This window comes from Mangifera indica, unplaced genomic scaffold (assembly GCF_011075055.1).
Source record: "Mangifera indica cultivar Alphonso unplaced genomic scaffold, CATAS_Mindica_2.1 Un_0005, whole genome shotgun sequence".
NCBI classification, from domain to species: domain Eukaryota; kingdom Viridiplantae; phylum Streptophyta; class Magnoliopsida; order Sapindales; family Anacardiaceae; genus Mangifera; species Mangifera indica.
The window spans coordinates 718700-741527 of record NW_025401097.1 but is presented as its reverse complement, the minus strand read 5'-3'; the positions used below and the strand labels follow the sequence as shown (position 1 = coordinate 741527).

Genomic DNA, 22828 nt, shown 5'->3' with positions numbered 1-22828 from the left:
TTATAAAAATCTTTTATAAATCTAATATAATTAATAATTCAGTATGGGCTTTGGCAACAAATTTTAAAAAATACAAATACAGGCACCTTAAGGTATTAACCAAAGTTTGCCTTATTGGTTGCATGAGAGCATTCTGGATCTTGCTGTCATTCCGCGGTAACTTTCCTATAGTTCGAAGCTTCGCAGTTCCTACTTTAAAAGTGCTTCTGCCTCGGAAGCTTTTCCATCCCAAAGCGCAAAAGCACTGCGCTCTCTCTCTCTCTCCATCACGTCGACCATCTTCATATCTATCTCTTTTTCCTTCCTCTCTCGTGCTCTACTCCATTCTAAAAACCAGCTATTTCCATCAACTTTGAGATAACAATCAGCTTTTGCTTATCTCTTTTCAGCTTTTAATGGATGATCGTAAGGAGGTAATTGATTTTCTCTCTATCTGTGCTGTTTCTCCTTTCTTTCCTTGTTCTGGGGTGTTTGTTTGCCGGGAAAATGTTCAATATGGTGAGTGAAAAGCATGTGTTTTGAAATTCTTTTTTGTTTTAAAGAGCTGCAAAAGTGCTTCTCAATGGAAGTTCCTTATGCATTGATTTCGTTGTTTCTCTTGGAAAATGGATTCTCCTTTCCTTTTATATTGTTAAGGTGTTTGTTTACTGAGAAAAAAAGCTCCAGAAAGTAGATTTAGAACATGTAGTTTAGTTTACTTTCAAAGAGAGCTCCAAAAGTGCTTCTGACTGGAAGTGCTTATGAGTTTAGTTTCTTTTTCTCTTGAAAATGATTTCCCAGAAACCAAACGGACATAAGATCAAGTTTATATTTCCAATTTGAAGCTCTAGATGATTAAAATTTTCACCTTTAAAAACCATATGAATCTGAAGTTTTCACCATAGTCTGGGTTTCATTCATGACATGAAAATTATTTAAGTAAAATAAACAATAATCTTTGTTTTCGTCGTTTTGGATTGGCTGTTTCAACATTTATTTACCATTTTTTGGTAGTGATTTTTCTTTTAATTTTCTTTGACCTTTATTGAAGCACTCAAAGTAGCAATCAGCACACTTGGTCAAATCTGAGAAACAGTCAAAGCTGCCAACGGTTTTTGGTCATTTGAATTAAAAATTTAATTTTTTATACTAATTTTCTCCTCCAGTCTTGGTTTTTGTGTCATTGGATTTGAAAATTAAGGAATTTGGCCCCACTGGCCTCTGTCACAAATCTGTGTTCTTGAAATTACAAATTTTTATTAAATTAATGTTGCCTCTTCTCGGTTTTTTGCCTGCTCATGGGTTTGAAGGCGCATTAATGCATGTTGAGTGTTTCAAAAGATCTTCATATTTAGTACAGCGGTGTTTTAACTTCTAAGTTTAGCTTCAGACTTCTGGAAAAAAGCAAACTTGGATATTGGATTCATTGGAAGTTGTTTTTTTATAGAAAAATGGTCCATGTCTCTCAGTGCCACAATTTGGGGACTGGGATCAGAAGGGAGAGTTGCCTGATTACTCCATGGACTTCTCCAAAATCAGAGAAATGAGGAAGCAAAACAAGAGAGATGTCTCCAGAGCAAGTCTTGGAAACGAAGAAGACTTCATTAATCCTTCTGCCACGGCCACAACCACCACCACCATCACCGCCACCACCACCCAAAATGGTCACCATGATCAGCACCAGCCCCACTATTATCATCAGAGCCGCCACCACTCTCCGACGGTAAGATTCTTTGGCCGAGCCTTTTTGAATGTAGAGCATTTTTAGGTAACATAAACATGATTGATTAAAACTCAGACTGTTGTATAATAAATAGGTGGGTATTGTTGCTTACATTTTATAATATAACTGGTGGGGTAATTGTTTACTTGTTACCTATTAAATTCTGTGGGTCGATTTCAACCAGTTAGTAGGTAGCAATTAACTTGAAGCATTTTTTTTAGTAAGACAGTTAACCTATGGCTTGTTAGACAACAGATTCAGGGGATTTAGAACATTATGGTCCGCTCATTGTATAAATAATTTGACATAAATTTGTTTATGTATTTGGTTGTTGCATAGTTATTAGTGACATAAGAAAATATATATTGTACGTGTTGAGTTGTTTCATACTTTGCCGTGTCAAATATAAAATTCTAAGCTTGCCACAAGATGACTCTAATCAATTAGAAGAAGGAAATGGTCCCATGTGATTGTGGAGGCTTAATCTCTGATGAAACATGTGGTGTACCAAGGATCCGAGGCAGAGACAACTAGCCACATCTGAATAGGATATTGTCTATTTAGATACGTCTTTTTCGAAAACCAACTCGAAAAGTTTACAAGTTACAAATTGTGTAATAGAATTCAAGCAGTGCGCTAAAAATTTGACTTTTTCTTCGCATAGTAAGTTAACTTTGCGTTGTACCTAGTTAAGTCTAGTGTGTTAACTTTTAAGAGTAGTTTGAATGGTAACAAAAAAGATTTCGTGTATATAAGAGCATGAGATGAGTTTAAGTCTCATTTTACGACATATAAAAATCAAACTTTTGACTTACCAAATTGATTAGATTGAGAGTTTGATCTATTTGGTGTGGTTTGGTTACCTTCATTCCATGGGTTGTAGGTCAGCCGTTTAGAAAGCTACAATTTTATGTAAGAGGCTATTCATAATAGAGACGTGTTCCCAGGGGAGAAGGGAACTTGAAAGCATTAATATTTGAGAGTTGGAACTTGATCTTGATGATAAACTTTTAGGCCGCAAATTCAAATGGTGCACATGCCGCAGCTGTTCTTAGCCACATATTATGCATGTTGATTGTTTGCATAGTCTTGTCTATAAGAAGATTTTTGCATCTTTCCGTGTTTGGAGAGACCCAAATGGTGGAACCAAAGAAAAGAACTTGTATAATTTTTTTCAAAGTAGGCTCAATTTGATTCTCATTACAATTTCTTGTTTTTGCTTTTTGACAGACAAGGAGGGGCATTTTCAGCTACTTCAACTGTTGTGTGAAAGCCTAAAGAAAGTAAAGCAACGCCATTTTTTGGATGGTTTTGGGAAGTTTGTGTAATGAAAATGAAATCATAAATTGTAATGAAGAGTTGAACCAATCCTCTCTTTTTTCTTTTTCTCTTTTCATTTTTTTTTTTTCACTCTTCATCTTAATGGCTACTCTCACCTTCATCTTTTCCACTCTTTTGTATCATCAAATTATTACTCTAATTATCAGGTTGTTGGATTTCCTTTGAATGAAATTCCAATTATAATGAGATGAAAAATAACCCACCTCAGCCTCTTGCCTAACAAAGTAAAAATGATCATCTCTTTCTAGAAGGTTCAATCTTGGAATTCTATTATAACAAAATTTAAAAGAAAAAAACAATCAAATATGTATTTTGTAGTCAACCAATTTTATAAGGATTGTGTTAAAAATTTTTTTTATTTAAAGTTTGAAAAATGACAATTTTTTTCTAGAGTTTTGAAACCATTGTGGGAGACAACAAAACTTGTCGTCTTTGACCGCGTTAGCTTTTCCTCTTAGCGTATCTTCTCTTGCTAATCAAACATTGCCATCAATGAAGACAATTTTGTCTTCGTCAAAGGAAATCAATGTCATTGGTGGGTGAAAATAAGTTGAGAGGAGAAGATAAATCAGGAGGGAGAGACAACATGATCAGAGACAACGAAATCTAAAGAAAAAATTATCGTTTTTCAAACTTTGGATAAGAGAAAAATATTAGATTTTCAAACTGAAGAAGGGAAAATGTAATAAAATTTTAGTTTTTAAAATTTTTTTATTTAATGAAGGTTCTGCTTTTAATTTTAATTAATATTTTTTAACAGAATTTTGCTCATAAATGAGAGTTGGAGTTTTTAAAAGTTAGATAGTATGGTTTGGGAGTACACTTAACCTTTGGTGAAAACAAGTCTTTTGATCAAGAATAAATAAAGATAATTATAAGAAATACTAAGACAAAAAATCTGTAGTGTGATTCAACTTGTTATGAGTGTTATACAAGAGTATTATAATGTAAGTTGTCCCCTTTGAGTGGAACCTGTGAATACCCATAGGTCACTTGTGATTTCTTTCTTATTCATTTTCTTCATTTTCTTTTTTAATATCAAACTTACAATATACTCAATACAAATTTCACATATTTTTTTTTTCTTGACATAAAATTAAAATTAGATTCAAATCGAATTATATATGAATGAATTCGAGCCAAACTTTATATACTTGAAAAAACGAACTCCAACTTTGAGACTAGCGGCTTGACTTGGCTCGAGAGCCAAGGCGGGCAGCAGACCTTCTCTCTCACATTACAAGACAACATAATATCTCTCTTTTCTCTCTTTGCTTTCTCTTAAAGTACCACAGAAAAAATGTGTGGCGGTGCCATTATTCCCGACTTCGTTGATCTGAAATGTAGCCGAAATTGACAGCGGAAGACTTATGGTCGGAAGTTGACACCAATTTAGACCTCTTGGGCTTGGACTACGCTAAATAGTTTGAAGCTCAAAAGCCTGCCAAGGTAACATTTCTTTTTTCATCGGGGTTTTTGCAACAGTTAACTTTAAAGGTTCAATATTCTTAGCTGCTCTTTGATAATTTCTGTGATTTGATGCTGTAAAAATTTCTGTTTATATTGTCGTTTCATTTTGTTTTGTTTGATCTTCTAGATGGATTATTAAAGTTACAGTTTCATTTAATATGTTTCTCTTATTAGTTGCCTTTCTTGGATATGGCAGATCCAGAATCGAATATTAAATCTTAATCAGCCCATAAACTTATAATTTCCTTCATATTTTCTTGGAAAAAGAGTTATATTTCTCTGGAAAGATCACTTTATCTAGTGAGGAATGAAAATGGTGAAAAGAAGAGGCAGATGGAGTATAAACCTAAGACTCAACGAACTCGGAAGCACTGTACAGAGGAATAAGGCAGAGGCCATGGGGGAAGTGAGCGGCTGAAATCAGAGATCCTCACAAAGGAGCCCGAGTCTGGCTTGGTACCTGCAACACAGTCGAAGAAGCTAGCAGAGCCTACAATGAAGCCGCCAAGCGCATACGTGGCGACAAGGCCAAGCTCAACTTTCCTGACAACCACCACCTCAAGCTAAATCTCCGCCTAGAAGCACGAGTTTTGAATAGACTCGTTTGTTCTTGTCAAACTTGGCTCGTGATCAGACTTGTTAAGCCTATCCAAGCCAGACTTGTGAGTGGCTTGCAAGTAGTTTGGCTCGTGAGTGAGCCAAATTCAAAAATTGAATTTTTTGACTTGCCGAGCCTGAGTTGGGGCTCGTTTTAGTAATAATTGAGTCGAGTTTAAGTTTGGTTGAGCTTAAGGTCGATTCTGTTTGAATTCAACCCTACATGAAATAAACTCAAATCTACTGTAAAATTAAAGAATTTATTGTGTTGAAAACAAATTTAAGAAATATAAACACTAATTAAACACTTTATTATAAATATTTATTCCATGTTAAATAAAATTCTTCCAATTTATAGAAAGTATTTTTTATAATTTGAGATAAATTTTTATTTTTTTTGTAGAATATGTATATATTTTTGAAAAAAAATATTAAAAATTATAAAATAAATGTATTAAACAAACAAAAATAAAAAAAATAATAAAAAATTAATATTAATGGATAACTTGTAAGTTGATCTGTTCCCACACGGCCAAGTTCATATTTTAAAAAATATTACCTGTGTAAATCAATATATTTTTTATTTGTACTTGTTTTACTAGACTCACACCTAACCCACCTGTTCATTTTCAAATCTAATGTTGCGCTAGAGTACAAGTCTGTTTACACATAATGCACAATCATGCATAAGAGAGAGAATGGACGCATGTTCATGGTAGATGCAGAAACATTCATAGAAGCTATCTCATGAGAATTTAAGTGACGATAAAATATGTTGAAGTACCGAGCTGTGTCCAAAAGAGAATATGAAATATCATGCGCATGTACATGATATGTGAATGTTAGATAAAACCCAAGATAAGATTTACATGCCCTCAAGAGCATGATTTTGAAAACATATATTTAATTGATGATTTTTCATATTTTATGAGAGTTAGTGCAATAATTTGGGATATAGAAAATCCATGGAACATGTGTAAGACTCAGATATCTCTTGAGTGCATGTGAAGGACATAAAATTCCCGTAGACACCCATGACCACATGATTTTCTCATATGGTTTTGGATATGTTTTCTAAAAAGTCATTACGAGGAGAAGACATCTTTGAAATAGACTATGCACTTGTAGAGATATGTTATACCCACAAAAATAATACGTCGTTAACAATATACACCCAGAAAGTGTGATGAGTCCATCAATATACACCTATAAATTGATGCTAAAACACGTTCATACAGAATGTGAATTGTGATAGCATAAGAGATTGAAAGTGATACTTACCTTTTATTTATATTTATATTTATAAAATGTTAAACACACACACATAATGGCCGATCTTTTAGCAATAGTACCGAAACGGTCAGAACTTGTGGCAAAAAGACATACAGGCAAAGTAATCAATCCTTAATTCAAAGTTAAAAAAAACACACACACAGACGGTCGATCTTGTGGCAAAAAGACATACAGACAAAGTAATCAATCCTCAATTCAAAATAATAATAATAATAATAACAAGATCACATATATATATTCATCATATTGAATTTTTATTATTTTCGTAGCTAATATAATTGTATAAGTAGTACAAATACAACTGTACAAATAATAGTTGAAATAAGCTGACATAAAGATTGGAATAATGACGATCTAAATATGATAGTGGCATACATGTGCTATTATTGTGAGATTAAATGCCCTTTCTAATTATTTTCATCACATCTTGTAGCATGCATGTGCTATGACAACAATGACCACCATTGATATTGTGCTTTTATTGCAGTGATAAAAGAGGAATTTTACTAAATTTGTTTTCTATGCCCGGTCCAGCCGTAAGACTCCATCTATAGTACTTGGGTAACATTTTCCTCCAGAGAGATCATTTCTATTTCTTAAACACAATCCATTCTAAAGGTTCTATCTACAGTATCTGCTTAACGTATCCTCAACATATATCATTGTTGTTTCTGATGCTCAATCCATTCTTAAAGTTCTATCTACGGCATCTGGGCAGTATTGCCCTCCACATACATCATTAAGTAATATATACTCCTTACATATCCTTACAACTATGTAACCAAATCCTCAATCGAAATAAGAACAAGTAGATTCGTATAAAGAATATCTCAAGTATATCATGCAAAATCATTGTTCTGAGTGCTTATCACATGTAACAACTGTCAATAACTTACAAATAAGCCATCTCAGTGACTTTTACAATGCAATGCTCAAATTTTTTAAATGTAGATTCAGGGATGACTAAGAAAAGGCAAAAAGAGGTTCAGAAAGAGGCAGAAGCGCTAAATTCTCTTAATTCTCTAATCTCATACACAACAAAACACGAGCTTAAAAAAATACTAACCAAGAAACAAGTTGAATCATCCACCCATTCGAAGCGCTTGATCACAAAATGGCTTAATTACATATCAAGCCTGTCTCTTGGTCTCTCTACCTAGTCTCATCACAGGATCTGAACCCTTACATAAGGATTTCAGGTAGACTTTTGCAGCACAATACCGATGGATTTCAATATTCTTTAATCACACCTTTTTGATGATTTGAACAACATCTTCATCTTCAAGCTCGTGCTCCTGGTAAGATTTAGATTTCAATCGGCCAAGTGAATGAACATAGGCATGGAAAAAACATCACAATTCTAATAAAATAAAGGAATTGAGCATGTAAGCATCAGATTTCAATCAAACCTTGCCAACTCTTTGGGGCTTGTGTTTCACGCTTGACCCCCATACCAGAGCACTGTATCAATTTTCCCAGTGTCAGTACTCTCTTTGAGATAAATAAAGACCAGAAAAATGAAGACAGAAACTGAACAAGGAAACCTAACTAGAGCATCTATAGGAAATCAAGTAATTAGGAAATAAAGATCTACCATATAACAGAATTAACCAAATTTTTTCAGGTACATTAGCAGAGGGTCCTGGGTTCCTACAGACCAAAAAGGCATGAACTTGCGTTTTGTGGAAAAGAAAATCCTATCCGACCAAATCTAAATCATGACAAAACTAAGGATAAGCGTCCTGATACAAATTATTTCTCCCCAATACAGAGTCAGTAGCATCAACTGGCTTATATTTCTTGGTATTAGGATACCACTTGATTTAATTATGGCACTTGACAGATTGCAAGCAGGAATACAATTAAGGCTGGATTTGAGCCCAGCCTTGTCCAAACTTGAGTTTGGTTTGAATGAGCCTAAAACGAGCCAGACTCAAACAAACCCGAACTGGAGCTCAAGCCTGAGAGTTAAATATCTTTTAACTCTAGCTTGAGCTTGAACTTTAACGATATTTGACTTGTCAAGCTCGCGAGTCTGAAAAATTTGATATGAATTAATTAAAACAACGTCGTTTAGTATTAAATCGAGTTCAAAACTCGATTCGAACTTGAACTTGAGCTTGATTTCTCTTAAACAAGTCGAGCTTGAACACTTTTGAAGCAAGCTTGAGTTTGACTCCGTTCAAATCGAGCCAAGCTTGAGCTTAGGCAGACTCAAGCTTCGCTCAATTCGAATCTAACCCTAGACACAATATTCAAGGAGCAAACTAAACAAAAGCCCAGATTAGACTCCTAGGTAAGCCTTGTAAGCTAGACTTACTTTTTCCTCGGTAACACAAACTAAACCACTAGACTGACTCCTATAATAACTCCCTGTGCATAGAAAGTGTGCAAACAAATAAACAAGTTTCCAGAATTTACATTTGAACCAATTACTGACGCTCTCATCTTTTACAAAATCAAAACTTTAGAGAAAAAATATATGGGAAAAAATACTCACTACTTAAATTGTTTAAGCATATCTTTATGGATCCTGTTGCAGAAGTCCTCAACCCTCCTCTTCTTTGATGACAGAATAACAGGGTCTTCATAGTCTGGATTCATCCCTTTGGGCTTGGTGTATATACGAGTCAAATTAAGATATTCCCATATCTTGTCCAGTAGACCATCGAGGTTCCATTCCAAATGTGCACTGTATAAAGTCATGCAGATCATGAAATAAATTACTAGAAAAGTAAGCAGGCAAAAAGAACTCCGAAACATATTATAAAAGGTAAACTATGGATTGTTGTATTATACCACATAATGGTATTACAAAATGCCTGTGAACTGTAAAACTGTTGAAAAGCAGAATCTACAAATTTAATGCTTCAATCAGCTGGTCAATGTTAGAGTATGTATGAGGGAGATTTTAACATCCAATAAATTTTTACAAACTCGACCCATGGTTCATAATATTTATCTTTCATGAAAATGTAATTAAAGAGAAAGGACTTAAGCAATTATGAGAGAACAAAACCAAATATAGGAATTACCTGACCGGGCAGTAGTGAGGAAGTTTATCCAATATCTCCAGTTCTTCTAGGGTGATCTGATCAATCTTGTTCACAGCATAGATGCAAGGCATATATATCCTACTGCCCTCAATGACATCAATGAGGTCATCAGCAGTCGCATCATACCTCAGTGTAATATCAGCATTGTGAATTCTGTACTCACTGCAAATTGCCTTCACAGTGTCTAAGTCTAGATGTGTGTTGGTAACTGTTGAGGTAAAATTAATACCTCCCTTATCCTTCTTCCTGAACGTCAGATTGGGCGGTTCCTTGTTTAACCTGTTATCAGCATAGATACACACTTAAATCAATATGAAGAATATGCAGTTTATTAAGATGGGAGACTGCAAACAATTTGCTCAAATTTCAAATAGTAGCATGCATAAAAATTCTTAAGTTTAAATTACATGATTAGCATCAAACTGAGTAGCAAATATGCCTTCATGAATGCATAATATCACAGGAAAGAGGAGGGCTCTTTAAGAAAAAAGATACTATTCATTTTTCCCTGGAGCAACACTGAAGAGCAAAAGCTTATTGAACAAAGATGTTTCAAAGCACACACGTATTACCTTATACCAAAACCCTCAAGCTCTTTCTCTATCAGTCGCTTGTGAGTTATTGGCTTTATCGCATCAAGAACAATTAGGATACAATTACAAGTCCTAGCAGTGCTGATAACCTGGATTCCATTCAATGAAATTGACAATAAAAAAAGTTGGAACCAAAAAAAAAATTCAACTCCACGGAGTGTGAGGCTCAAAGAAATTATGAACTTTCACCACCCTTTCACAGCACAATAAAATGAAAATTCAAATATGGCTAATAAAAATCCAAAAATTAAAAGTTGAATAAAATTTTCATGACTTACCTGCCTTCCTCTACCCTTCCCATCCTTAGCACCCTCAATAATACCAGGAAGATCCAACAACTGCCAAACATAAAAGAAGATGCATTACATATATCATTATAGAATTATGTCAACCCTGAGCAATGCAGTGAAACAAAGTATGTAAACCAATAAATATTCATTTGGACTCACAGGAATGTATCACAAAAACATGTTTTCTCCAGGATCACTGCTCACATATTTTGACTGATAAATAACATATAGTTCCCTAACATAATTTTCAACTACCACTATCACATCTAAATATAACATTACAAAAGACCATGTCACGGCCCAAAATTTAAAGAAAAAAAAAGTATGAATAACAGTACCTGAATTTTAGCCCCTCTATACGTGATCACACCTGGGATACAGGTTAAGGTGGTAAATTCATATGAAGCAACCTGCAGATCATAACAAATATATACAAAATCAGAATCCATGATTATAACTTTGCAGAAATGTTGACAATGGACAAGTTTCACACCATCCATTCCAATCTATTGGACCCCTGATCCACCACACACAACTGACATAGAATGACAATAAATATACAGGTTTCATACTGCCAAGCCAAGCATTTACTAGACATTTGAATGCCAACTTGTTAGGGACAAAACACAAATATTATTAATGGTAAAAGAAAATAAAGCTAACAACAAGATGCCCTTTGTTGGGAACCTAATTACAAGGGTTTATCACCGCAGGCCCAAGGGAGCTAATACAGAAGACAGCCCAGGGAGTATGGATTTTGGCCCAGCTGAGAGCAAAAGGGAAGAGGGCAGTCTGGACAAAGCACCCAAGCAGCTGGAATTAATTGAAGTTCACTTTCCAGAATTCAGAGAGCAGCCTGCAGGGGTGGGGACCATAGACAGTTAGGAGGCGGCACATAAAAGGGGAGAAAGCAGGGAAGAGCAGGAGAGGATTATGATGTTATTTTGAGCTGTTGAGCAGAAGTGGAGAGGGCTGGCTCTCAGAACCCAGCATTCCTGGAATTTATTTTCATTTTGCTGTTGCTGTATTTTGCTGTTGCTGTTATATTGTGGCTGCTGTTAGTGTTTGATTTCAGTTACTGTTTTAGTTGGTGGATTTGTGGAGAACTTTGTATTTGTGTTGATGAACATTATGATGAAGCTTGAGCAAGTAATGTAATTTACTGTCATCATGAACATGTAATGAAACAGAAGCTTTATTGAATAGAAATTATCCCAGTACAATCAATTTACTTGCAAATGAAATTGTCAACATAGTACAATTAATTTCTTTTCCTTTGCTTGGCGGTGGATGAAAGATTGAGAGATTGTTGTGTTGAGTTATTGATTGGAGTAAATTCTGGCACATTGAGACTGCAGGAGGAGGCTGTTCTGGAAATCTTGCTGGAGGAGCTGCTGTGGAGCTGCTGGAACCTTCAGAAAACTGGAAAACTTGGCCATCCTTCCAGGTCTGTAACACCCTTCTTTCCAAAGGCCGTAGCCTCCTTGTCAACCAAAGGCTAGCCAAAATACCGAAATAACAATATTTTGCCTTCCTCACTCAATCCAATCATCTCTATTTATTCTACAAATATCTAACTTTCAAATTCAATTATTACCCAAATAATTGATTTTATTCTAATCTCAAATATTCTATCATAATTTTAAATATCTTATCCTAATTTCAAATATCTAATCTTAATCAAATATTTAATTCAAGTAAATATAATCTTAATTAATTAACTAATATTACTATAATAATTATTATTATCTAACCCTAACATGTCCCTTTGAAACTCACCTAGTCCTCAAGGTGGGAAAATTAGAATATCTCATTTTTGTTTTTTGTTTTTTACACCATTTGATTTTTTTTTTAAACATTTCTTCATATCCAATTTGAAAAAAAACTCACCCATTTCACTCCACTTATCACCATTAGTTGGAAAAATCAACCCCATGTTATTCACCATTGTTGAAAACACTACTTTGACATTGTTTGTTCGTTTGAAGCATCATTACATATGCCTCAAATTCCAACCACAACCTTTGTCTCACCAAATTCAACATCATCTACCATTAAGAATGCACCAAAAATTACAAAACCACCCTCGATCTCATCATCTTCCTCATCAATCACCATTCTTTTTATGGTTTTCTCCTCAAATAGATGATTTCATTGTCTTAAATTCATTGGTCATATTATCTCCATGGCTTCCAACTTCAATGCCTCAAAAATCTTCTTACTTCTCATCCTTTTCTAATTAATCCCCATATCTCAATGCTCTAATACTAATTTGTTAGAAGCATAATACAAATATTATTGAATGCCCAAACAACAATTTTTTTTCTTCTCTCCCTCAACCTAATCCCCTCTATTTATCATACTTATATCTAACTTTCAAATTCAAATATTAACCTAACCACTTATTTTATCCTAATCTTAAATCCCTTATACTATTATTAAATATCTTATCTTAATTTCAAATATTTTATTCCAATCAAATAATTTATCTAATTCTCATCTAATCCTTACATTATTTTCCCACCTTGAGGATAAGATGGGTTTCAAAGGAGCAAATAAGACAATGATTAGATAATAATTATTATAATATTACTATTAATTAATTAAAGAAATATTTGATTAGGATTAGATTAAAATAAGATATTTGAGATTTGGATAAAATAAATGATTTGGATAATAGGTGAATTTGAAAAAAAGGATCTTGGTAGAATAAATAGAGGTCATTGGACTAAGGAAAGAGGAAGGAGAATATTGTTATTTAGGTATTTTGGACAACGTTTTGCTAAGTGAAAGGCTATGAACTTTGGGAGGAAAGACAATTTTATTTGCCTTGAGAGGAGTTGACACCTCTTTTTGTCAACACTTTTATCTTTTAATATTAATAATATTGTGCTAGTTCCCTAACAAATTGGTATCAAAGCAGTAAGACTTGGGCAAGGATTGGAAAATGGAAAGGATGGAGAATAAAATTAATGTGGGAAAGCACAAATGTCAAAAGTGAAAAACGCCAAGAGGCAATGAGAGGTCTTATTGCCTAAGCGAAAAAGGCGAAGCAAAGGCATTGCTTTTTTACCAAAGGCGATTAAAAAATTCTATTAATTTTTATTTTATTCCCCTTAAATTCAAATTATTTGTTATTACATCAACAACAAAAAATTGACCGACAATTGTACCAATAGTCTCAGATTTGACAATAATTAGTTACCATGTCTAGACTTCTCTAACAACCATTTATAAGGGATCAATGAACCTATCCGACAATCTTAAATATCTCTAACAACCTCTTTAACAACCCTATAACTTACTGTTGACCTCTCGACAACCTTAAAACTCACGGTTGACCTCTCGACAACCTTAGAACTTGTTAGTGATCTCTTTGGCAATCTTTAATCTCACCGGAGACCTTAAAAATTGTCAATAAGCTTCATATTAGACTGAAAATTGTCCAAAACCTGCCTAAAAGCCTGAAACTGTGCCAAAAACTGTCTAGAATTTGTCGATTACCTTATAATCTAGTTGTGGATAACCTAAATGATAATAAAGCGAGCTTTTTTGGCGCTAAAGCTTCTCCCAAGGCGTCGAAAAAGTGCTAAAAACGATCATCTTTGAACCATTGGTCGCCTTGAGCATACTCAAGGCAATGTGGCCATCGCCTTAAGTAAAGCATCGCTTAAGTATGCCTGAGATGTGCCTTTGACAACCATGGTGGCAAAGATTTTAAAGATAGTGAAAGACAAGCCAGAAACCCTGGAATCCAAATTAGATAATCTAGCCAATGGATTTATGAAAATGAAAAACTGGTCGAAAGAAATGAAGGAATTGCATTTGTCACTGCCATTGCAAAATAAGTCATGAAAAGAAGGTGATTGAAGAAGAAGATGACGATATCAAGGCTTAGCCACCATCATCATTGTCTAAAGAAATCATAAAAAGAGAAACGATTAAAGAGAACAATAGCAAAATTGAGGTTGGATTTGAAGTTTCTTGTGCATTCTTAACAATGGATAATGTTGAATTTGGTGAGAAAAGATTTACGAGGTTGCAATTTAAGGCATATGCAGTGGTGCTTAGGATGAATGAAGATAGAGTGGTATTTCTGACAATGGCGATCAACTTGGGATTGACATTTCTGACCACTTGTGACAATTGGACCAATGACAACATGAGGGGCATTTTTTCAAATTGGATAGCAAGAAATATAAATATATATATATATATATATATATATATATATATATATATATATATATATATATATAATCGAAATGAATGTATACAAAATTAAAAAAAAAAAAGAACGAGATTTTCTAATTTTTCTACCTTGAAGACAAGATGGGTTTCAAAAATACGAGTAATGTTAGGATTAGATAAAAATTATATAATAATTGTTGAGTTGTACATATTACGTTAGGATTTCTCTAAAATAGGATTAGGTAATTGTATCATGTTAAAATAGGAATGTATTGATAGTCTTTCCTAAATTAGGTTTATTAATCCCCTATATAATGATTGTAATTCCTTCTTATAAAATATTGGGAATTACACAATTATTCTTGTATTTTAGATGGTATCAAAGCCTATATTAGGCTTCTAAAAATTTTCCAATGATCTTGATCCACTCTCCAGTGAGTCCACATCATTTTTCAATTGCCTTCTCTGTCCATCACATTCTTGTCCTTTTTCGGTGGTTGTGCCTACACCATTGTGACCAGAACGACTTCGCTAACAAACCCCTGGAAAGAGCACCGCCATTCACCACCGCATGTTCCTCCATGCGCTGTCAATACTCTTGGTAGCCTTTGTCATCGATTTGCTTCTCCAACAAACATGCAACAACACCACCTCTCCCAATCAACTCAGAAGACGTCGGCAAGTCAATCTATGGTGACCCTACTGTCATCGATCACCGAAATGCTTTGCATGCACTAGTCGTTTCCTCCTTGGATCATGTTCTCCAATCTGCCGTTCTGACGCGCGTGGGCCTACACTGCCGACACCATCATCTTTAGCCAATACTGGTGCATCTTCTCCAGTCAATCAAGCTCCTGTTCGTCACCGGCATTCTCCATCATCGTCGGAAAACACTCCCCGCCAGATTTTTCCTTCTCTCCATACTGTGTTCGCTCTTCTAGCCTCGTCTCCAGGTGCTCTTCACCAGCATTTCCCAATTTTCGATTGATTTCTCTATCTTGATCGGTTAATATGGCTATCAAGAGTTCCAAATCTAAATCCTTCTTGTTTCTTTCTCTTCCCGTTATTATAGCCGAAAAATTAATGAGAAATGCCAACTACATCTCCTGGGCTACTCAGTTGAATTGTAGTGAATAGGGCAAGGCCTCGAGGATCATTTAATTACCCAACGTGACAATATCGAAGCAGATAAGTTGCAATGGAAGAAAACAGATGCTTTGTTGTGTAATTTGCTTTGGAATACAATCGATCCTCAACTCCATCCTATCTATAAGACCTACAAAACTTGCTTTGAGATATGGACTCAGGCCAAATGCCTTTACACTAATAACATCCACAGACTTTATTCCGTTGTGTCCTTGTCAATCTAAAACAACGAGAAATGGGCATGTCTAAGTTTCTCGGTTGAATAGCCTCCTTGAAGGCAAAACTCAATTCATTGATACTCGTTGGCAAAACTGTCACCGAAGAGCTGGTTCAGAGGGATAAATTCTTTATGGTGTTCACCTTTACTGCTATTAATCTGGATCTTGCCTCATTTTGGGATCAAATTTTGTCTAGTGCTACTGTTCCCACTCTGGATTATGTGTTTACTTAACTACTCCGAGTCTCTTCCAATAGCATAGGATCTGGATCCATAGCCCCCAATTCCCTTGTCTTGGCTTCCAATTCTCAACATAATCTAGGTGCTCGAGGAAACAAGGGGGTCGACCTAGATGAAGTTACTGTAGTTGGTGGGGACATACTAAGGAAAAGTGTTATAAATTACATGGGCGACCTACTCAGAATGCAAATGCTGCACAGGCCCAATTATGTCATCTTGTAAGTCAACTCGAAATGTTTACAGGCCAATCCTATCAACCCTTCTTGACTCTTACAGGTGTCGATTATGAAGAATATCTACAATTCCAGGCCGCCCAACAGTCATCTCAATCTTCAGTTGTCTCTCTCGCTCATTCTAGTAATTTAGTTGCCTGTCTCACTCAGTCTTCTACTTTGGGACCCTAGGTCTTGGATTCTGGTGCTTCTGATCACATATCTGGTAACTCTAAATTATTTTCTCATTTATCTCATTCCACATTTTTACCCTCTAGCACTTTAATTGATGGTACACAAGTCTTGGCTAAAGTTGTGGGCCCTACCCAACCACTACCTTCTTTACCTTTAAGATTTGTTCTTTATCTTCCTCACTATCCTTTTAACCTTATGTCTATTAGCAAACTTACGCACACCTTGAATTATTCAGTTACTTTTACTAAAAACTCTGTTGTTATACAATACTGCAGTTCGGGATAGACGATTAGCACATGACTTGAGTCACGGGGACTTTATCACCTTTGTTTGCCTTCTTCTATTGCTTGTACTACTATTGAGTCTCCAACCATGCTTTCCAATTGTTTGGGACACCTAAGTTTATCCAAGCTTCAAAAAATGGTTCCTACTTTGTCGAGTCTATCGTCTTTTCAATGTGAGTCTCGTTAACTTGGGAAGTTGTCTCATTCTTCATTCCCAAAGCGTGCCAATAATAGAGTTAACTCCCCATTTGAGTTAGTTCATTTTGACATGTCGGGACCTAGTTGAGTCAAGTTTGTTTTAAGTTTTTGTTATTTTGTGACTTTCATTGATATTTTTCAAGGTGCACTTGACTATTTTTAATGAAATACCGGTCTGAGTTATTTTCTATATTTTTAATGATACTTTCTCTCTAGTAGCCAAAATTTCCTCAGTTCGGTTGTTCTTATCTACAACTGCCATTTGTCATTGGCCTCTATTTCAATTAGATATTAAAAATGTCTTTCTTCATGGTGAGCTGCAAAAGGAGATATTTATGGAGCAACCACTTGGCTTTGTTGCTCAAGGGGAGTTTGGATTGGTTTGTAAACTTCAACGCTCCCTGTATAGCCTAAAACAATCTCCACAAGCCTGGTTCGGATGTTTTAGCACGGTTATTCAAGAGTTTGGAATGATTCACAGTGAATCAGATCATTTTGTATTTTATAGGCATACATCAAGAGGAGAGTGTATTTATCTTGTTTATGTCAATGATATTGTTATCACTGGCAATGATCGGGAGGGTATCAATCAGTTAAAAAAACATCTATTTAATCATTTCCAGACCAAAGACTTGGGACTACTTAGATGCTTCCTTAGGATAGAAGTTGCTCAGTCTAGATCAAGTATAGTCATATCTCAAAGAAAGTATGTCTTGGATATCTTGGAAGAGATAGGGATATTAGATTGTAAACCCATTGATTCTCTTATGGACCCTAATACTAGACTCATGCTAGGATAGGGGGGGTCACTTGCAAATCCTTGAAGATATCAGAGGTTAGTAGACAAGCTCAACTATCTTACTATCACAAGACCAGATATCTCCTTCTCAGTTAGTGTTGTCAATCAGTTCTTGCAATCTCTGGGCGACTCTCGTTGGGATGCAACTATTCGAATCCTGAGGTATATTAAGAGAGCACCAAGTAAAGAGTTGTTGTGTGAAGATAGAGGTCATACACATATTGTCAGATATTCTAATGCAAATTGGGTAAGTTTTCCATCTTATAGACATTCAACTTCAAGATACTATATCTTTATTGGTGGCAATTTAGTCTTATGGAAAAGCAAGAAGCAAGATGTTGTTGCTAGATTGAGTGCAGAAGCAAAATACTATGCTATGGCATTGGCTATTTGTCAGCTTGTTTAGTTAAAACAATTGATTCAGGAGTTAAAATTTACAGAAATATCTCAGATGAAGCTTCTTTGTGACAATTAGGTAACGCTTCATATTTTTTCCAATCTAGTTTTCTACGAAAGGACTAAACATATAGAGATTGATTGCCACTTCATTCGAGAAAAGGTCTTGTCTTGATGTATCACTACCAATCATGTCAGCTCTAACGATCAACTTGTAGATATTCTCACAAAGTCTTTTCGAGGTCCCCGAATCGAGTTCATTTGTAATAAGCTTAGTGCATATGATTTATATACTGCAGTTTGAGGGGGAGTGTTGAGTTGTACATATTAGGTTAGGATTTCTCTAAAATAGGATTAGGTAATTGTATCATGTTAAAATAGAAATATATTGATAGTCTTTCCTAAATTAGGTTTTTTAATCCCCTATATAATGATTGTAATTCCTTCTCATAAAATATTGAGAATTACACAATTATTCATGTGTTTTACAATAATAATTACTATAAGAATATTGTTAATATTAATTAATTAATTAATTAAGAAAATATAAGATTAGGATAGGATTAAGATAAGATGTTTGAGATCTGGATAAAATAAATTATTAGATAATATTTGAATTTGAAAGTTAGAAATTGGTAGAATAAATAAACGTTATTTGATTGAGTGGAAAGGAAGGAGAATATTGTTATCTGGTATTTTGAACAATTTTTGGCTAATTAGGAGGCTATGACTTTCGAGAGGAAGGACACCTCTATTTGCTTTTGTAGGAGTTGACATCTATTGTTGTCAACACCTTTATCTTTTAGTATTAATAATATTGTGTTAGGTCCCTAACACAACCCCTAACACAACCACAGAAAGAACAAGTCATTGGGACAATCGTGACACAGTTGCAGACGTAACAAAAGAAAATATGTTTCAAATTTATTGGTAGTCAAAGTTCATCAATACGAAAGAACATCCACCTTCTCCCTACTTTTCACTCACCCCAATTCCTGATAGGGCTAAAAAAGGGTTGCAAATACAGATTTCCAACCCCAGTAGGCTTTCAAGCCTTTAAAAATACAATACCTCAACATCATAAAAGCCATAACTAAAAGAGAATGAAGTTCTTACTGTAAAACACAGGTAGAGAAATGCATCACCAAATAGTGATTTTCAGAATTTCAAATTCAAGCAGGCATATCACACTTAGATAATTTAGCTTGTGATTAGATCAAGAACAATAATAGTTTTATTTTTTTAATAAGTGATTGTAATTGAACTTTAACACAATTATAGGAAAACTAGCAGGCTGGTCGCATTTATAATAATTATTCATGAAACAAGTAAAAGATAAAACATTAACAAAATCACGATTGACAATTTCATACCTCTGAAAATGTTCCAGTTAATTTATTTAAAAGTGTAGATTTCCCAACGGAAGGGAAACCAACAAGACCAACCCTAGCATCTCCACTTTTAGTGACATCAAAACCTTCACCAGCACCACCACCACCTTTAGAGGTAGGCTCAAGGAGTTCCCTCCGTAACTTCGCAAGTTTAGCCTAGAGAAACACAGAAACAATCACAATATCAGTACCATCAAAGAAATTCATAACACCAAGAGCCAAATGTTATAAAATCTAAAGAGAATAAGGTACTCTGAACCCATTTCTAATAATTATCAAAACTTATCAGAGAAATTGAAACACTTTAAAACTTAGGTTCCTGTTCCAAGCATCAGAAATCCAACATAATCCTAGTTAAGAAATAGTTGTAGTTCATAAAACAAAGGATGTAAACTACATAGTTACTCACAAGAATGCTAATATGAAACAGAACCAAAGTACATGTCATTACAAAAAAAAAAAAAAAAACTGAAAATTATGTGTGCCACCCTCAACTTCAGCAAAAACACTGAAGATTACTATATCAGGTAGGGTTTTAAAGTGCTTCTAAAGCAACTAATAAAAAAAATCCTTCCATGTGAAGAAATACAAATAAATCCACATGCACGCAAAATATTAAAGCAGCAAGCACAGTCATTCAAAATAGTAGCATAAAAAAACAACAAGAAGCACAAAAGTATGTACCTTAAGCAAGCCCAGGTGATGAGCTGTAGCCTTGTTCTTTTGAGTCCTTGCCATCTGCAATGAACACAGACACGATCATCAATATTCTATCAAGGTAACAACACCAGAACATATTTTCTAGTAACATGAAACATCACACTTGTAACAATAACATTTTGAGTTTAAGTTTGGCATTCTTATCAATACATATTCAGGCAACATCATTTATTGTGCAACGAATATATATTAAAAATGCTATGACACTTGGATATTCCCGTGTCTTTACATAAATCAACTCTTTTAGTGACTGCTTAAACATTCTATCACTAAACATTCAAAGGGAATCCAATAATACAGCACCGATACTCAGCAGTCCAGTTCTCCCGCACTGACTATTTTTTAAATTTGAAATTTATAATTTTTAGAAAAAGAAAAATCCGAACAAACAGAGAATTAATTGAATGAGACAAATATTTATTTTTCTTCATTTGAAGCAAAATAGAAAAAAAGCTATTATTTCACCAAATCTTAAGCGAATGTAAAATGACTACAAATCAACGAAAAATGTCAAATTTGCAACCCATTTTTCTGTTTTACAATAATTTAAAGTTCAGGATTTACCTCATCTTCGATGTCTTTGATTTTCTGCATCACAGTCGCCATTTTTTCGGGAGCTAAAGGTTTCTTCTGGGGATCGTATCAGGGTGGCCGGTCGACTGATATTAGGATGTGACGATTAGTACTAGTAGTGCTAATTTGAACGAGTTTCAGGCACAACGAGAAGGCGAAGAAACGAGAAGGGTTTTAATTAAGATTCAGTTTTTGGGTTTGCTTTGAATTGCTCATGAGCCTTGGGCCTTGGATATGGGCCCATGGATATATAGTTTGTGGGTCTGGCTATTATTTTAATAGGCAAAAATCATCATGTATTTATTTCAAAAAGGGGTAACGCAAACAAATACCAAGCTATGACATTTAGTCTACTGAAATAAAAAAAAATTTTGATTTTTCGAATTTTGAATTTATTTTATTAAAATTATCAAACTAATTACTTTATTTAAAATTATATATATTTACTTTTAGTATATAAATAGACACATATTTATATGTGTCATCATGTAATTAAATATTTTTTATTTTTAATTTAAAATTACCAAATCATATTATGATATGTATTAAATGTATATTTATTTATATACTAAAAATAGATACATATAATTTTATTTTAAAAAAATCTTAATTATATTTATTCAATACCTTCAAAAGACAAATACTATCAGGTATGTTTCAGGGGTAATTATGTCTTTTGACCCTATTTTGAGACATTTTCAGTTTTAAATTTATATGTTGAAATGTATGTATGTGTGTGTTATATGCAAACCAATTACAAAGAAAAAAACAAAGATATATATACACATATTAATATATTCAAAAGTATGTAAATATATATATAGAGAGAGAAAAGTCAAAAAATGCAACCTTTACACTTTTTCCATCATTTTCCCGTCTCTTCCAGAAGGAGGCAGTTTCTTCCTTTCTTTGCTATATTTTTGAAGAAAAGTGAGTGATTTGGAAGGGTTTTGGAAGATAAATAAGGAAGGAAAAGAAAAGAAAACACTTTGGGAGCCTTGGTAACCAAAAGATCTCTTCCTTTTCCCTTTACCTATGTTTATATATGTATTGGATGTATATTATATGAATATGTTAGTATGTTTTGGTGTTGATTTAAGGTGATTTTTGTGATAAAGAAAGCAAAACAAGGAGGAGAGAGCCAACTTGCAAAAATTGGCTTGAAATAAGGTAAGATGTATTATCCTTGATATGTTGCATGTTTTAGGCTTTTGGTTCTTTGGATCTATGTTATAAATGATGATTTTGAAGTTGAGGAATGTTGTTTTGCCATTTATGATATCTATGTGTGTGATTTTGTTGTTGGCAGAGAGTTGGTTAATATTTACAGTTTTACCATTGATTTCATCCCCCGTTTTGACTATCTTATCTGATGAATCATAGGTGCTATTATAGCTTTTTAGAAAGCTCTTTGAATCCTCTTTTCAATGATATATAGCTTGTATGAATTAGAGACTGTTTGGACTGTTAAATTGCTTGAACAAACAAACTATCTTACCAAATAAATAGTGAAGACAGTTTTTGCCACTGACTTCATCCCACATTTTGGTTGCCTTATTTGATGAATCATGAGTGCTATTATAGTTTTTTAGAAATATCTTTGAATCATATTTCCAATGATATATAGTTTGTATGAATTAGAGATCATTTGGACTATTAATTATTGTATGAACCAAAAGGACTGTTTTATCAAATAAACAGTGAAGACAGTTTTTGCCACTAATTTTATCTCACATTTTGACTGTCTTATCTAATGAATTATGAGTGCTATTATAGTTTGTTGGAAAGCTATTTGAATCCTATTTTTAATAATATATAGCTTGTATGAATTAGAAATCGTTTAGACTGTTAAATTACATGCAAAAAAAGGCTGCCCTGCTAAATGACTGTTCTATAAACAGTATTTCGCAGTTTTTGGAAAGAA

General features: G+C 34.1%; 2 protein-coding genes and 1 long non-coding RNA gene across 3 annotated transcripts; 2 read left to right on the top strand and 1 right to left on the bottom strand.

Annotated features, from left to right (window-relative positions):
• Positions 1-215: 215 nt before the first annotated feature.
• Positions 216-3209, top strand: LOC123205447. Its single transcript, XM_044622397.1, has 3 exons — positions 216-413; positions 1427-1702; positions 2933-3209. The coding sequence occupies exons 1-3, from the start codon at positions 396-398 to the stop codon at positions 2978-2980; spliced, it is 342 nt and encodes a 113-aa protein (XP_044478332.1). The 5' UTR covers positions 216-395; the 3' UTR covers positions 2981-3209.
• Positions 3210-4187: 978 nt separating this feature from the next.
• LOC123205444 lies at positions 4188-5325 on the top strand. The gene is made up of 2 exons (XR_006499848.1): positions 4188-4492; positions 4815-5325. It is a non-coding gene; the product is annotated as an uncharacterized LOC123205444 (long non-coding RNA).
• Positions 5326-7198: 1873 nt separating this feature from the next.
• On the bottom strand, positions 7199-21054 carry LOC123205411 (developmentally-regulated G-protein 3). The gene is made up of 10 exons (XM_044622354.1): positions 20896-21054; positions 20296-20349; positions 19594-19767; positions 10681-10752; positions 10331-10390; positions 10032-10141; positions 9439-9738; positions 8904-9095; positions 7813-7864; positions 7199-7698 (listed from the first exon to the last, which is right to left on the bottom strand). Exons 1-10 carry the CDS (start codon positions 20935-20937, stop codon positions 7648-7650), a joined length of 1107 nt encoding a protein of 368 aa, XP_044478289.1. The 5' UTR covers positions 20938-21054; the 3' UTR covers positions 7199-7647.
• Between the last annotated feature and the right edge of the window lie 1774 nt (positions 21055-22828).